This window comes from Capra hircus, chromosome 5 (assembly GCF_001704415.2).
Source record: "Capra hircus breed San Clemente chromosome 5, ASM170441v1, whole genome shotgun sequence".
NCBI lineage: Eukaryota > Metazoa > Chordata > Mammalia > Artiodactyla > Bovidae > Capra > Capra hircus.
Window position 1 is genome coordinate 77,128,065 of NC_030812.1, and position 14,918 is coordinate 77,142,982.

The 14,918-nt window shown below is 39.2% G+C and overlaps 1 protein-coding gene across 2 annotated transcripts in view; it reads left to right on the top strand.

The window, feature by feature from the left end:
• The window catches only part of DENND5B (DENN domain containing 5B), a 218,973-nt gene extending 210,306 nt beyond the window's left edge, over positions 1-8,667 (top strand). For both annotated transcript variants that reach the window (XM_018048342.1, XM_018048343.1), the window contains 3 exons: positions 44-170; positions 2,038-2,212; positions 3,683-8,667. In XM_018048342.1, the coding sequence (XP_017903831.1) occupies positions 44-170; positions 2,038-2,212; positions 3,683-3,866 (486 nt within the window). In that variant the 3' untranslated portion in view covers positions 3,867-8,667. The remainder of the gene's footprint in view (positions 1-43; positions 171-2,037; positions 2,213-3,682) is intronic.

A 14,918-nucleotide genomic window follows, 5' to 3' on the forward strand; every position in this document is an offset into this window, starting at 1 on the left:
ATGCAGGAGCTTATTCTCTGGCACTGTGTGTTGCTCTCCACAGAGAGGAAGCCTCACTGTGTTGCTGTGTGGAGAGAGTGGCTTAGTTGCAGCACTTGAGCAAGTTTTCCACCATGGCTTCAAATCAGCTCGCATCTTTCACAAGAATGTCTTCATCTGGGACTTCATAGGTAAATTAAAGCTGGTGTACATTGTTGTGAGGTCATTGAAATGTGTCTTAGAAAACTCAAAAACCCAAGAATTTGAGCAAATAAGGGTTAGTGATAAGGGTATATGTTTTTCAAAGTAAATATCAAATAAGCAGTGTCTGTGCTTTTCATTCAGTCAGCAAATATATCTGTGTGTGTGTGTGTGTGTGTGTTCACAATATTCTAAACTATTTTAGATGCTCAAGATATACACTTCAAGTTAAAAGTAAACAAGACACAGAAATTCCTATGGTTGACAAACTTACAATCTTGTGGGGCCAGGAGGGCAAACAATATACAAAATCATAACAGATATGTAATTTATATGATATGTTGGAAGGTCATCATTGATGCAGACAAAAATGGAGCAAGGCAAAAGGAAACGGAGTGGGAGTACTCTTTTAATTAGGAAGGTTGTAGACCTTGTTGATAAGGTACTGTTGAGCAAAGACTTTAAGGACGTGAGGAAGTGAGGCTTGTGAATACCAGGAGGAGAGTACCCCAGGCTGAGACAAGTGCCCTGGCAGAGCAGGTTGAGGCTGTGCTTGGCTTTCTGTAGAGCAGCAAGGAGGTGAGTGTGACTGGAACAGAGGGAGAGAGGGTGGGTATTTGGAGAGAAGATTTTTATTGCTAGAGCCGGGTTGTGGAGGGCCTTCTGTCTTTGGAAGCAGTTGGTCTTTATCCTGAATGGAATGGGAAGTCATTGGAAGACTTGGAGCTAAGGTGTGCTTAGTTACTCAGTTGTGTTCAACTCCTTTGCGACCCCATGGACTGTTGCCCGCCAGGCTTCTCTGTCCATGGGGATTGGATTCTCCGGGCAAGAATACTCGAGTTGGTTGCCATGCCCTTCTCTAGGGGATCTTCCCAACCCAGGGATCAAACCCAGGTCTCTAGCATTACAGGCGGACTCTTTACCGTCTGAGCTACCAGGGAGCTGAGGAATATATAATTTATGTTTTAAAAAGATTACTCTAGTTCTGTGCTATCCAGTATGGTAACCACTAGTCACACTGGCTATTTAAATTGACTTAATATAAATCAAATTTTAAATTGACTCCGTTAGTCACACTGGCCCTACAAGGGGCTATAGAATTGGACCTTGCAGATATAGAATGTTTCCATCTTCAGGAAAGTTTGATTAGATTGTGGTTCTCTAGCTCCCTAAACTTTGTATTCTTTATTTTGCTTTGCACCTCTTCTACAGTTCACAGTCTCTTTAACAGGGTGATTGTTTCATGTTTTGTAAATAAGACCTGGATGAAATAGTTGGTTTTATCCAGATTTGAACTTTTAGACAAAGAAAGGAAAGTGGACAGAGCTAGGCCCCTAGAGTGGGGTATTTTTTTCCTTTTGGAATGCACTGAATCTTACTAGTCCTGCTTCTGATAAATGTATTAATAACTCTTCCTCAGATTTACTGAAACAATTCTGTTTCAAGATTTTGCTGCAAAGTGTTAGCCAGCCATTCTATAACTAGATCAAAGGGCATCATCTCAATGGCTACCATGTCTTTGCTGCTTACTCCTAGAAGGATCCAGTCTTAACAGACAAGGCCATGTTTATTTTTTCTTTGCTATCAATTGCCATTTTTGAAGGTATTCTAAAGAGAGTAAGCTTTCCAACCATCTAGAGTGTAGTCTAGATTAGATAATAAATTCCTGGGAGCATATTGTTTTACCAGGAAACATGGGCCTTTAGGATTTATTGTGAAACCAATGTTAAAATGGTTTGGGTTTTAGGATTGGCTATAATGCAAAGCATTGTTAGTATTTCCAGAATAAACTGTTTCATCTTTTTGTAGATGAAGTATTAATGTGCATTGTGATATGATTCTGATTTCCTTCCCCAGAAAGAGCAGTTGCTTATTTTGAAACCACTGACCAGATTCTAGATAATGAAGATGATGTCCTCATTCAGAAATCATCCTGCAAAACCTTCTGCCACTATGTAAATGCTATTAATACTGCACCCCGGAATATTGGGAAGGATGGCAAATTCCAGATCTTAGTTTGCCTTGGAACACGGTATTAAGCTAGTTCTTGACTTTCCCTGTCTTTGTCATGTGTTGAACAAGAATTTAGAAAGGTTTATACCAGACCATGCCCCTTCCAAAGCTCTCCAGTTGGTTTCTTCCATTCCAGGTTTTATGAGACTCCTGTTTGTTGGGTGTTTGCTGTGTGTTGGGCACTATGCTTAGTACTTTACATGTATTATCTCATTTAACCCTCCTGTCACTTCACCACCACCCCTGCATGAAGGAGCAAGCAATATCCCCACTGTATAGGTGGGAAAATGAAAGCAGAAGAGGCACAGATAAGTTAACAGACTTTCCCAAGGTCACACAGCTAGAAAGAGGCAGAGCCAAGATTTATACCCAGTGTCACCCCAGAGCCCCAAGCTCTGAACCGTGACACAGTACTGCACCATAGACAGGTGGAGGTAACAGACACACCAGCACATTCACACATACATATTTTCTGTACAGAGCTTGTATGGTATGTATGCAGTACCATACTGCTTTAAATTTGATGACATTGTAGAATTCTTACTATGGAAAATCTCTTTAAGACAGTTTCCTACCCTTTTATTTTTGTAAAATGATACATAGGAGCTATACAATCCATTAATTTTAAAACAGCTCTCAGAATTGTAAGAAATAAACCACACAGACCCTTAGAAGATTTTTTATCTTTGCAATGTTTGTTCTTCTATGCCCCAACACCTCTTGTAGGATAGCCTAGCTGCCTTGTCATGAAGGTGTACTGACAGCCGCTCAGCAAGGGTCTCTAAGCAACTTAGTGGCAGATACTAATGTCAGTTTAATCAGGAAACGTTAAAGATTGAGATCCTGTCCTCCTGAAACAGCTGGTTTATTGAGCTAAATTGTATATTTTTTTCTTAATAAAAGCTGTCCAACTTTAGCTGTGCTTTTTAAGTTCCTTTTGAGCATGATCCTTATCTCCTTTTCTCTCTTTACTGTTGTGATTTATTAGATCAATGCAACACTTCTTTTTTATAAGATCTAATGTTTTTCTGCTTGATTTTATTCCTTACCTTTTTATGTTGTGTAATTTTTTTTTTTTTAAGTGCTAGTCCCTACAATTTAATGGAGTCTTTCTTCCCAAAAGGTCTACTGTGGCATGACTTGTCACAGATGTCTGGATAACATCTCTGTTAAACAAAGAAAATGACATTCTGCTTCTTTTTAAAAGAGGTAGAATCAGAATAGAGAATATCTTTACCACATCTAAGTCTTTATGGCCAACTTGTACAGACTCACTCTTAGAATCTGATAGGTTTCCTTTCCCCCTTAGCGTATCTTTTTAGCCAGTAATTATCCATCTACTTGATTTCGATTTTCTCTCTGGTGACCTCAGAGCTTGGCTAGATTTTGCCTCATTCAGCCTCGCACCTTCCTGTCCAAAGCTCCAGTGTGTGTGTAGTTCTGCAGCAGGGCAGCAGTGCTCAGGACTTGTTTCTGTTTGGGTCTGCAGAGATCGCCTGCTCCCACAGTGGATTCCTCTGTTAGCCGAGTGTCCTGCCATCACCCGAATGTATGAGGAGAACGCCCTCCTGCGAGATCACATGACTGTCAACTCCCTCATCCGCATTCTGCAGACCATCCAGGACTTCACCATAGTCTTAGAAGGCTCACTCATCAAAGGAGTGGATGTGTAACCCAATTAGCTAGAAACTCAGTCCAGAACCCTGTTCCTGAACCTTCCCCGACAATGGGGACGGATTTGGACTTGTCTGACAAGGCAGTGAGTCACTGCAGGGGCGGCACGGTGTGTCCCCCAAGGTGAACAGTCCTCACACTGCAGACAAGGCAAAATGCTGTATTGTAGTTCATTTGAACCTGAAATTTAGTATAAAATAGAGTATTTTCATGTGTTAGATGTGTGTAAATATTCTCTCTTCTTCAAGAAATTCTATTACTCTAATAAGATACTTTTCTTAGATTGAATACTCCTGTAACTTAAAATCAGTAGCTTAAAAGTATTGGGAGTTGGGTAGTGGGGAGAGTGGTGCTAGTCAGGAAGAAGCCAGTAAACATGTAAATATAGTACAACCCATTGGGGCTTTTTATTTTCCTCCAGGTACCACAAAGGAATCCAAAAAGCATTGTTATGTACTAGCCAGCCATCCCGGTGTCTTACCCTTTATATTGTGAATGTAAACACTTTACCTACTGTAGGGGAGTAGCCCTCATTTACATCTTTTAAGTTTCAGATGGTTTCATAATTTGAATTGAGCCACTCTTCCAGTCTTTTGGAAAATTTTTTTCATCAGCACAAGATAAAGATATAATTCAAATATTTTAAATACTGGACCCCAGGAGCTTGGCTGAACTGAAAAGAGAACACACAAAGCCCTGAGAAGTGTGTGAAATTGTGGGATTATATTAACTTCTTTACACGTTAGAAAGATTAGCCTAGACTAACTTCATCCTTGACATTTTTATTCTTGTTATTTGAGGTACTTTGGGGAGATGTGAATTTCAGAGTGTTGGCCTCATAGTCTTAAAAACTGCAAACAGCAGTTTGATTCTATACTTTTAATTTGGCCATCTCAACCCTGCAGTGGTCCCTTACCTCTCAAGAATAACCACAAACACTGTCTTTGTTTGGTTCCAATCACCCGCCTCCCCTCTTCCAGTGCCCATCCCCCCTCAGGAAATGGAAAGAATGTCTAAGAAGGAGGAGGACTCTGTGTGGCTTGGAATGTTTTTGTGAAAGTATTTGTTGACCATGATAATGCAAATACCAGAAGAAAAGAGAAAGAATGAACCCTTTCTGGGTGTTTCAGGGCCAGCTGTCTGTTCCTTTGTAAGCAGTGGTGAAAATGTAATACTGCTGGCCCAGGAAGGTAAAAGCCAGTACTGCGCAGACTGGCAAAATGGAAGCAAAACAAGAGGCAACAATCTGGAAGACCAAACGTTGTGAGTAACTTTCCAATTTGGTGTTTTTTAAGGAAGTTAAATACAGTGTTAGCACGTTACCTTAAGTCTTCATGTTACGGTTGGTCTTGTAAGTAATTTAGACATTTGCACGTTGTTAGCAGTGAAATTGCCTTAGCAGAGCTCCAGGTTTTATTCCCAGTTGTGACTGAGAAGCAAAGTCATGGCCTCTCAAGACCCTTGTGTCATCTGAGGGTCCTGGGCTTTAGCCAATAGTATTGCTTCCCTTTTTCTCTTGAGGAAGAAACTAATGAAATAAGTGTCGCACTCCCATTATCAAACAGTGTATTCAGCCAAGGCACACTCCCTTTTAATACATGACTGAGTCCTTGAGGAGGTAAGAGAGAACTGAAGGCAGCATTTAGAAACCCACGGAAAGGGTTTAAGATGGTTCTGGGTGACCTGGGTAGACCAGAAATTTGTTTGCCTGCAGCTAACGTTTGTCCACAGTGGTGTGGCTACCCCTGGGACATGGAGAGTCTATTATGGGATATATCCAGAACCTGTTTCACACAGGTGCTTACTGTTTCAATGATGAGAAACCATAGAATGATCCAATCTAGGGTGGCGGTCTCGTTACCTTTTCCAAAGGCCTAGCTGCTGACACATTCTGGGCAAACAGAGAGGTGACTTAGGTTAGCATGCTAGAACTGACTAATCTCATCTAGCCTTCTCATTTTACAGATGGGAAGACTTAAGGATCAGAGAGATTAAATACTTACCTGCACACCTGGTCAGTGGCAACACAGGGTGTAGAATTCATGATTTTTTAATTATACCAGGCTACATGAGACTGCCCTTCAAGGCATTCATATTAATAATAAGTTTTTCTACCCTTGGATCTTAATTCATCCACCTTTACAAGTAGCAGATAATGATTAATATTCATTTATAGTAATAATTTATAGGGATTAATATTCATTTTAACAAATTGTCCTTAAGTAATAGAAAATTACACCTGTTACAAAAAGTAGGAGCAGAAATTCCCTGGCAGTCTAGTGGTTAGGTTTCCACACTTTAACTGCTGAGGACCTAGGTTTGATCCCTGGTCAGGGAACTAAAATCTCACAAGCCATATGGCACAGCCAAAAACAAAACTAGGAGCAAAGTTGGATTTCAGACCTATGAGTAAAACCATTACTTTAGACAGTAATACCCACCCCCAAGAGTTTGACCTTAAGTTTCATCCCATTTTCTATTATCTGACTACAGTAGTGAAATGACGAATTTCAGAAGAAATCACACCAGAATGAACACATCCTCTAGAATGCTGTGCCCTTTATAGAATTATCACCTTGGGAGTCCATACATAGTCCAGTAATACAGCCTGTGCTCCAGACCCATGGGGACCTCCTTATGAACTGCCGGAATGCCCTATGGCCCATTCTTTTGAATATTTCTAGTGATGGGTAACCCTGGCTTTTCAGAAGTTTAATATTTGGAAGCAACAGAAAGTTCTTAGAACCCAAGTTGCTGAATGAAAAGGATACTTAAGCAGAGTTTGGGGTCGTGTAAGAAATAGAGTTCTAAAGAAGTAAGACAGTTTTTACATGGCTTATAACTGTCATTGAGTATCAAAGTATTTTGTGCAGGAAAGCAGCAAAATTCTTAGAATAAATGTACATAAGTGTTCATAGCCTTCCGAACTGACTTTGGAAAGTCACTCAGAGGTGTACTTTTTGATGTTAATAAATTAGTATATTGCTATATCATCATACTTCAAAGTTAAAGTATACAAAATCAAAATGGACTTTTTCTTCAAAATAAATTATAAGTTGTGTCTGGAGTCATGATTAGTATTTTCACAAAATAGCTTAAGAAATTATTTTAAAATTAAATTGCCAAAAATGTTACCTCCTGAAATACTTATCTTCCAAGTGTTTTTCAAACGTTCTGAAACTCCTAATAATAACCTTTTTGATATAGTGGCATTACACCAGTGTTGGTATTATGTGTGAGACCCTGAAGCTGTGTTCTGTTTGGGGGCTCATCTGCACCTTAAAATGACCGAGGCTTAGTGTGGAGCAGTATAAGGTAGGGTTGTCAGTGGAGAAAATGGGGCTACTGAGAACAGAAGGAAGGCTTCCCGACCTTCCCTTCCTCTTTCCCACTGTGGGAAGAAACTGAAAGCTTGCAAAATTTATGATTTCCCTCTAAATTTTATTTTAAATATTTCATACATTTTGTACCTTTTGTAACCCTGTGGTATTTACTTTAACATGGCTTTTTAAGAAATCATTTTAATGAACTTCTGTCACACTGTATGAATATACAGGGGAAATACTGAATTGCTCATATTTCCTTTTTTGGCAATAAAGCACTGTTATATGTAAATGGAAGTAAAAGAGGGATGGAGACTATACATTACAGTTTGTGTATAGTAAATGCTGACCCCTCTGAGATACTTTGAAATATGAGGCAACAGACAAGGACCTCGGATTGCCCAGGGAAGTATTTATTTGACAGCATTGGGAGTGTAGCTGTTAATTATAAAATAGCTTCTTTCTGGTAAGAATTATGATTTTTCAGTAGATTTTCATTTTGAGAACTGTTGAGTATTTTCTCTGTGAGGTTTATAGAAACTAGTCTATCTTTTTCACCATTTGGAAGGACAATCTGAACTGTAGCTATTTATATTTCAGTATTAATACACCTTCATTGATTGAGAATGGAGTCTTGTGATCTTCTCTACTTTTATAAAGTGAATTCTATTTCCACATCATCCATGTCATTTGAAGTCAGTGTTTCTATATAAGTATTTGTTATATTACCTTTTAGTGTAAAAGGAGAAACATAACAAACTACTAGGTCTCTTATTCCTATTAAAATCCATTTATAAAACTCTTGAATCAAACTGATTCCCGAGCTTTTTGAAGAGGGTATCAATGGAGTGTGATCAGAATAATCCAAGGAGAACCTCATCCTTTCAGATCTTAGCAGACCTGATTGTCCTCTCACGGACAAAATAAAGATTGGATCCAGAAAGGTATCACACTGAGCAATTAATATCAGAGTGAAAAAAAATCATCAAAAACATTCTCCTCATTGGAATGAATCCAGGGTATCGTTGGGTTATGTGGGAGGGAATTATGCTTGACACATTTACCTAAATGTATTTGTGTGTGGCCCAGTCTTTATTCCAAACACCAAGACAGATCTTGTTAACAGTAGAGAGGTATGGTGAGAGTTCCTGTTGTCAATCAAATGAGGGTGTTAAACATATAGAAAGAATTCTCTGTGTTACACTTGAACCATGTATAAATGTATCCTGTGTATCTTTTTTTTAAATAAGCATTTCTGCATTTAAATTATATATTTTTTCTTTGTATTGTTAACAAAATGCATCAGAACTGGATTTTTTTTCTCATCTGAACATAATTAAAATTTAAAAAGTATTGTGATATCAAGCACTTTAACATATGTATCAGAGAAACTGATGTGGGTTTTTCAGGTTTTGGAGTACATTTAAATATGACTTTTCATGCTTTGTTCTTTACAAATAAAACTGTGGGGTTGATACTTTGTTTTGCTTCATTATTGTAGAACCTTAATACTGAGTAGTGCACAGGGCCAGTGACTCCAGAAAATAGAGCAATAAAACCATCATGAGAGAAAGCTACATGAAACCATTATGTAGTAGAAATATAAGCTTCCCAGATGGCACAGTGGTAAAGAATCCATCTGCCAGTGCAAGAGGCACAAGTGTAGATGCGGGTTCAATCCCTGGGTCGGGAAGATCTCCTGAAGTAGGAAATGGCAACCTGCTCTAGGATTCTTGCCTGAAGAATTCCACAGAGAACGTACACACACACACACACACACACACACACACACACACACACACACGAAATATAATCTGCTGGGTAATTGGTTATTCCAGAAGCAGTAAAAAGAAAAGAAAAAAATGTGAACCCTATCTCACACCATACAAAAAAATCAATTCTGCGCTTAATAATCTAAACATAAACAGCAAAAACAATTTTTGAAAGAAAATGTAGAATGTATTTATGAATTTGGGATAAATAAGACATTCAAAAATAACCAGCACTGTAGTCTTTACTAAAAATGAAAGGCAGAGATGCATTGGTTATTCACCACATGTTAAGCATTACTTTAGGTTATGACCATGCAGCAGTTTAAACACACACATCAAATTCCTGCTTTTATGGAATTTATATTCTAATGGAGCAAATTACCTAATAAACATGACAATACATATAGTTGATGTTTAGTTGCTGAGTCATATCCAACACTTTTGTGACCCCATGGTCTGTAGCCCACCAGGCTCCTCTGTCCATGGAATTTCCCAGGCAAGAATACTGGAGTGGGTTCCCATTTCTTTCTCCAGGGGATCTTCCTGACCCGGGGACCAAACCCACATCTCCTGCGTTGGCAGGCAGATTCTTTACCAACTGAGCCACCTGGGAAGCCCAATACATATAGTAATTAGATAATAGTAATAACAAGCAAAGAAGGATGGGAAGTATGGTTGGGGCTGCTTAAAGATGGACTGTAACTGTAAATTGGGTTAGCCAGGGAAAGCCTCACTGAAAATGGAGTTGTCTTCAGCTGAGATTGGAAAAAGCATAAGAGAAACAAGTTTGCAGGAGGAACATCAAGAGCTTACTTTTGGCTGTAAGTTTGGCATGCCTGTTAGACATCTAAGTAAAGATGTTGGATAGTTGCACTATGGATTTGGAGTTCAGGAGAAAATAATGGTGTATTTGTCAGGATCCAAATCAAGAGACAGAAACTACATAGCAATCTGAAGAGAGGTAGTTTAATGTTTAGAACAGTTAGAATTATCCAGAGAAACAGAGCTAAGGGTGTATACAGATGTCTCTGTGTGTGTGTGTGTATGTATATGTATAGAGAGATTTATTTTAAGGAATCAACTGACACAGTTGTGGAGCCATGGTAAATCCAAAATCTGCAGATTAGGCTGGTGGACTGGAGACCCAAGGGAAGAATTGTAGTTAAAGTTCAAAGATCGCTGACTGGGAAGAATTTCTTCTTGCTCAAACGAGGTCAGTCTATGCTGAATTAAGGCCTTCAACAGATTGGATACATTATGGAGGATAATCTGCTTTACTCAAACTCCACCAATGTAAATGTTTGTCTCATCTGAAGAACACCGTCACAGAAACTCCAGAATAATGTCTGATTAAATTTCTGGGCAACATGGCCCAGCTAAGTTGATGCATAAAATTAACCATCACAGACTACTATAATAAACAAATAATGAAGGATTTGCTACTAAGCAATAAAAAGAACTCTAAAGAATACAAAAATAGCACATATAGGGAGCAGCTACTAACTCTAGGGCTGAGGTAAGGTAAGCCTCAAAGAGCCCCCTCCCACTTAGGCTGAGCTCAGACTTTGATATTAGAGAGGCCACACCCATGGCCCACTGGATGGCAGAGTTTATTGAGATGCTGCACCAGTGCCACTTGTTTGGAATCTGCTGTCAGGTGCCAGGGAAGCATCCTTGGAGAGTTGGCATAGCCCAGAACTTGCTGGGAAGCCACGGTAGAAGGAGGTTCCAGGGAGGCCCTGCATGGAGAGGTGTGATACCAGTAAAGCTCACTACGGAGCCCCCCAAGCCTCCCTACCACAAGAGGTTAGCCTCTGAGACCACAAGGGCTTCCCGTGTGGCTCAGCTGGTAAAGAATCCGCCTGCAGTGCAGGAGACCTGGGTTCGATCCCTGGGTTGGGAAGATCCCCTGGAGAAGGGAAAGGCTTCCAACTCCAGTATTCTGGCCTGGAGAATTCTGTGGACCATACAGTCCATGGGGTTGCAGAGTCAGACACGACTGAACGATTTTCACTTTCACTTTCCACAAGAGCCAAGAGCTGCACACTGGAGGAGCTCACAGAGGAGAGCACAGCAGAACCTGGAAGAGAAGCTCCCTCCTCCAGTGCCTCTCCAGTGCATTCTATTAAAGAAGATTAATACTGTGCCACATGTCAAAGGAGAAATGTTTACAAAAAGGTCTAGCTCCATTGTTGCAGAGCAACATTTTTATTGCTATGGGGCAATAAATTGATAACTGCTCCAAACAGTTTAGTTCCTTATATTCAGTTAAGGAGTAAACGGAGGAGAGTAGGAAAACGCAGGAGAAGATAAGATAGTGAGCAAATGTCTCCAAACTTTATGACGTAATGATTTAGAGCGGACACTGTCTGCCATGTTCATTTGAACTTAGTCCAGATGTATACAGTTTTCATCAGTGCTCTTTAAAATATTGACTAACTGCAGTTATTATAATAAGGTCAGGAGGCTTTTGCAGTGTAAGGGAAAGAAGACCTCAGTGGTCGCAATGGTGAAAAGCATTGGGTATGGGTATATTTTGAAGCTAAAGTCAGAAAGTTTCCTGATGGATTGAATATCGGGGATGAGGAAGAGTCAAAAAATGACTCCAAGGGAAACCAGGAGAGCCACTAGAATCATCACCTTCCTCAAGAATGTCAGGCTGGTGGCATCTTTCACCACCAGAGGCCTCACTCTAATTCTGCCCACACTCAGCTCATGCACTAAGTACACCAACATGATCAACTAGGCCACAACCTACACCTATTTACCCAGTGATCTTTCAAGACGATGGGAACATGCCCAACATGCCTAGCCACCCCCAGACCTTCAGAGCCTTGAAATGGCTGAAGAACTGTGAGCTCCTCTGTTGACAGGGACAGGGCCCCTCCCCGGTGGCCCCCAATAAAAACATGAAAACCAAAACCAAAAATGACTTCAAGGATTTTGACCTAAACAAATAGGAAAGGAGAGGCTAGAATTTCTACTGAGATGAGTAAGGATGTGGGGAGAACAGGATTTAAAGACAGATCAGGAGTTCATGTTAAATTTCAGATATTGACTAGACATCGGAGTGAAAATGGTGAACAGGAAACTGAATGTCTGAGTCTGGATCTTCTGAGCTATTGGACTTATGCATTTTGGAGTTGCTGGCATGTATGGACAGAATTTAATATTATAAAATTGGATGAGGACACAAAAGGAGTAAGTTATTAAATAATCTCTCAAAACTTTAATTTTCCAGTATTGTGACATGATTTACTGCTTGACATTTACATTACTCTCAGTGTTTCACTATTCTGAACAATACTATAATGAACAAACATCCTTGCTTTGTGAGAAATTACCATTTTTGTAGGTCAAAGACAAATGTCAACTCCATATGATTCAACCTAATATTTTTGATGATTCCTATGGTTCTTTATCCTGATATGTGCTTTACTTTGATTAAAATAGATAGTGTAACCTAGATGGAGCAATTACTCTCTGAGCAGAGTAATCTAAAAATAAATCACTCTAGTCAGAGCCAACATGTGGGCCAGATAGATGTTCCTTACACTCAACATAACCTGGAGGTCTTTTACCTACCCATGCTACCTACCTACTACTCATACCACCTATCTACTTGTGTTAAGTGCCTCAAAACTCTTCCTTGATTTCCCACTTACATCCTGTTCAAAACCAGCAGAACTTCAAAATGCCTGGACACAAAAACAACGGACTCAATAAGAAATAGACAAAGTCTCAGTTACAGTAAGATAAAGCTCTCCTTTCTCGATAATTGATAAAGAAATGGGAAATGAGTAGAAACACAGAGGACTTGCACAACAGTACCAACCAACCTGCCCTAATTGATATTATTAGAATGTCCAACACCACCAGAATACAAATTCTTTTCAAGTACACAAAGAACACTTACCAAGATTGCCCATTTTCAGGTCAATAAAACATGTCAAATTTAAAAAGATTTAAGTAATGCAAAGTATGTTCTTTGGCCACAAGGGTCAAAAAATAAAACTGAAAGCAGTATTTTGAACTGAATGAAAATAAAGCATATCAAAATTTGTGGGATACATCGAAAGCAGCTCTTAAAAAGAAATTAATTGCATTGAACACCTCTGTGAGGGAAAAAAAAAGATCTCAAATCAATGACATATACTTCAACCTTTAAAAACCTAAAAACAATAATAGTAATAAAAATAAATATCAGAGCAGAAATCAATTAAACAGAAAACAGATAAAGAAAATCAGTGAAAACAGAAGGTGGTTCTTTGAGAAACCAATAAAATTGATAAACCTTTAGCCAGACTGATTACAGAAAAAAAAAAAAAAAAGACACAAATTGCCATATAAGAATGAGAGGTGATGCAAATACAGACATTACATACATTAAAAGGATAAAAGAGATTATGAATATCTTTTTGGCAAGAAATTCTATATCTTAGATGGTAGATAAATTTCTTAAAGACAGTAACTACCAAAGATCACTTGAGAAACAGATAAAATGAGTAGCCTATATGTATTAAAGAAATTGAATTTGTTATTCAACTTTTTTTATCTTTGTCATCTGAGTTTGTTTCCAAGGCAAAACATTCAACCTCACAGTAATCCAAGTCGATGCCCCAACCACTAATGCCAAAAAAGCTGAAGTTGAACAATTCTATGAAGACCTATAAGACCTCCTAGAACTAACACCAAAAAAAAGATGTCCTTTTCATTATAGGCGACTGGAATGCAAAAGTAAGAAGATAAAAGAAACCTGGAATAAGAGGCAAGTTTGGCCTTGGAGTACAAAATGAAGGCAAAGGCTAACAGAGTTTTGCCAAGAGAACACACTAGTCTTAGCAAATACCCTCTTCCAACAGCACAAGAGACGACTGTATGCCTGGACATCACCAGATGGTCAATACCGAATCAGATTTACTATATGCTTTGCAACCAAAGATGGAGAAGCTCTATCCAGTCGACAAAAGAAGACCAGTAGCTGACAGTGGCTCAGATCATGAGCTCCTTATTGCAAAACTCAGACTTACATTGAAAGTAGGGAAAACCACTAGGCCATTCAAGTATGACCTAAATCAAATCCCTTATGATTATACAGTAGAGGTGACAGATTTAAGGGACTAGATCTGTTAGACAGAGTGCCTGAAGAAATAGGGACAAAGGTTCGTAACATTGTACAGAGGGTGGTGACCAAAACCATCCCCAAGAAAAAGAAATGCAAGAAGGCAAGGTGGTTGTCTGAGGAGGCCTTATAAATAGTTGAGAAAAGAAGAGAAATGAAAGGAGAAAGGGAAAGATATGCCCAAATGAATGCAGATTTCCAAAGAATAGCACGGAGAGATAAGAAAGCCTTCCTCAGTGATCACGGCAAAGGGATAGAGGAAAACAATGAGATGATGCTGTGAAAGCGCTGCACTCAGTATGCCAGCAAAATTGGAAAACTCAGCAGCGGCCACAGGACTGGAAAAGTCATTTTCATTCCAATCCCAAAGAAGGGCAATGCCAAAGAATGTTCAAATTACTATATAATTGCATTCTTTTCACATGCCAGCAAGATTATGCTCAAAATCCTTCAAGCTAGGCTTCAGCAATATGTGAATCGAGAACTTCCAGATGTACACGTTAGATTTAGAAAAGGGAGAACCAGAGATCAAATTGCCAACATATGCCAGATCATCGAAAAAGCAAGGGAATTAAAAAAAAAAAAAATCCACTTCTGCTTCACTGACTATGCTAAAGTCTTTGACTGTGTGGATCACAACAAACTGTGGAAGATTCTTAATGAGATGGGAATACCACAACACATTACCTGCCTCCTGAGAAATGTGCATGCAGACAAGAAGCAACAGTTAGAACTGGACATGAAACAATGGACTGGTTCAAAACTGGGAAGGAAGTACATCAAGGCTGTATATTGTCACCCTGCTTACTTAACTGCTATGCAGAGTATATCATG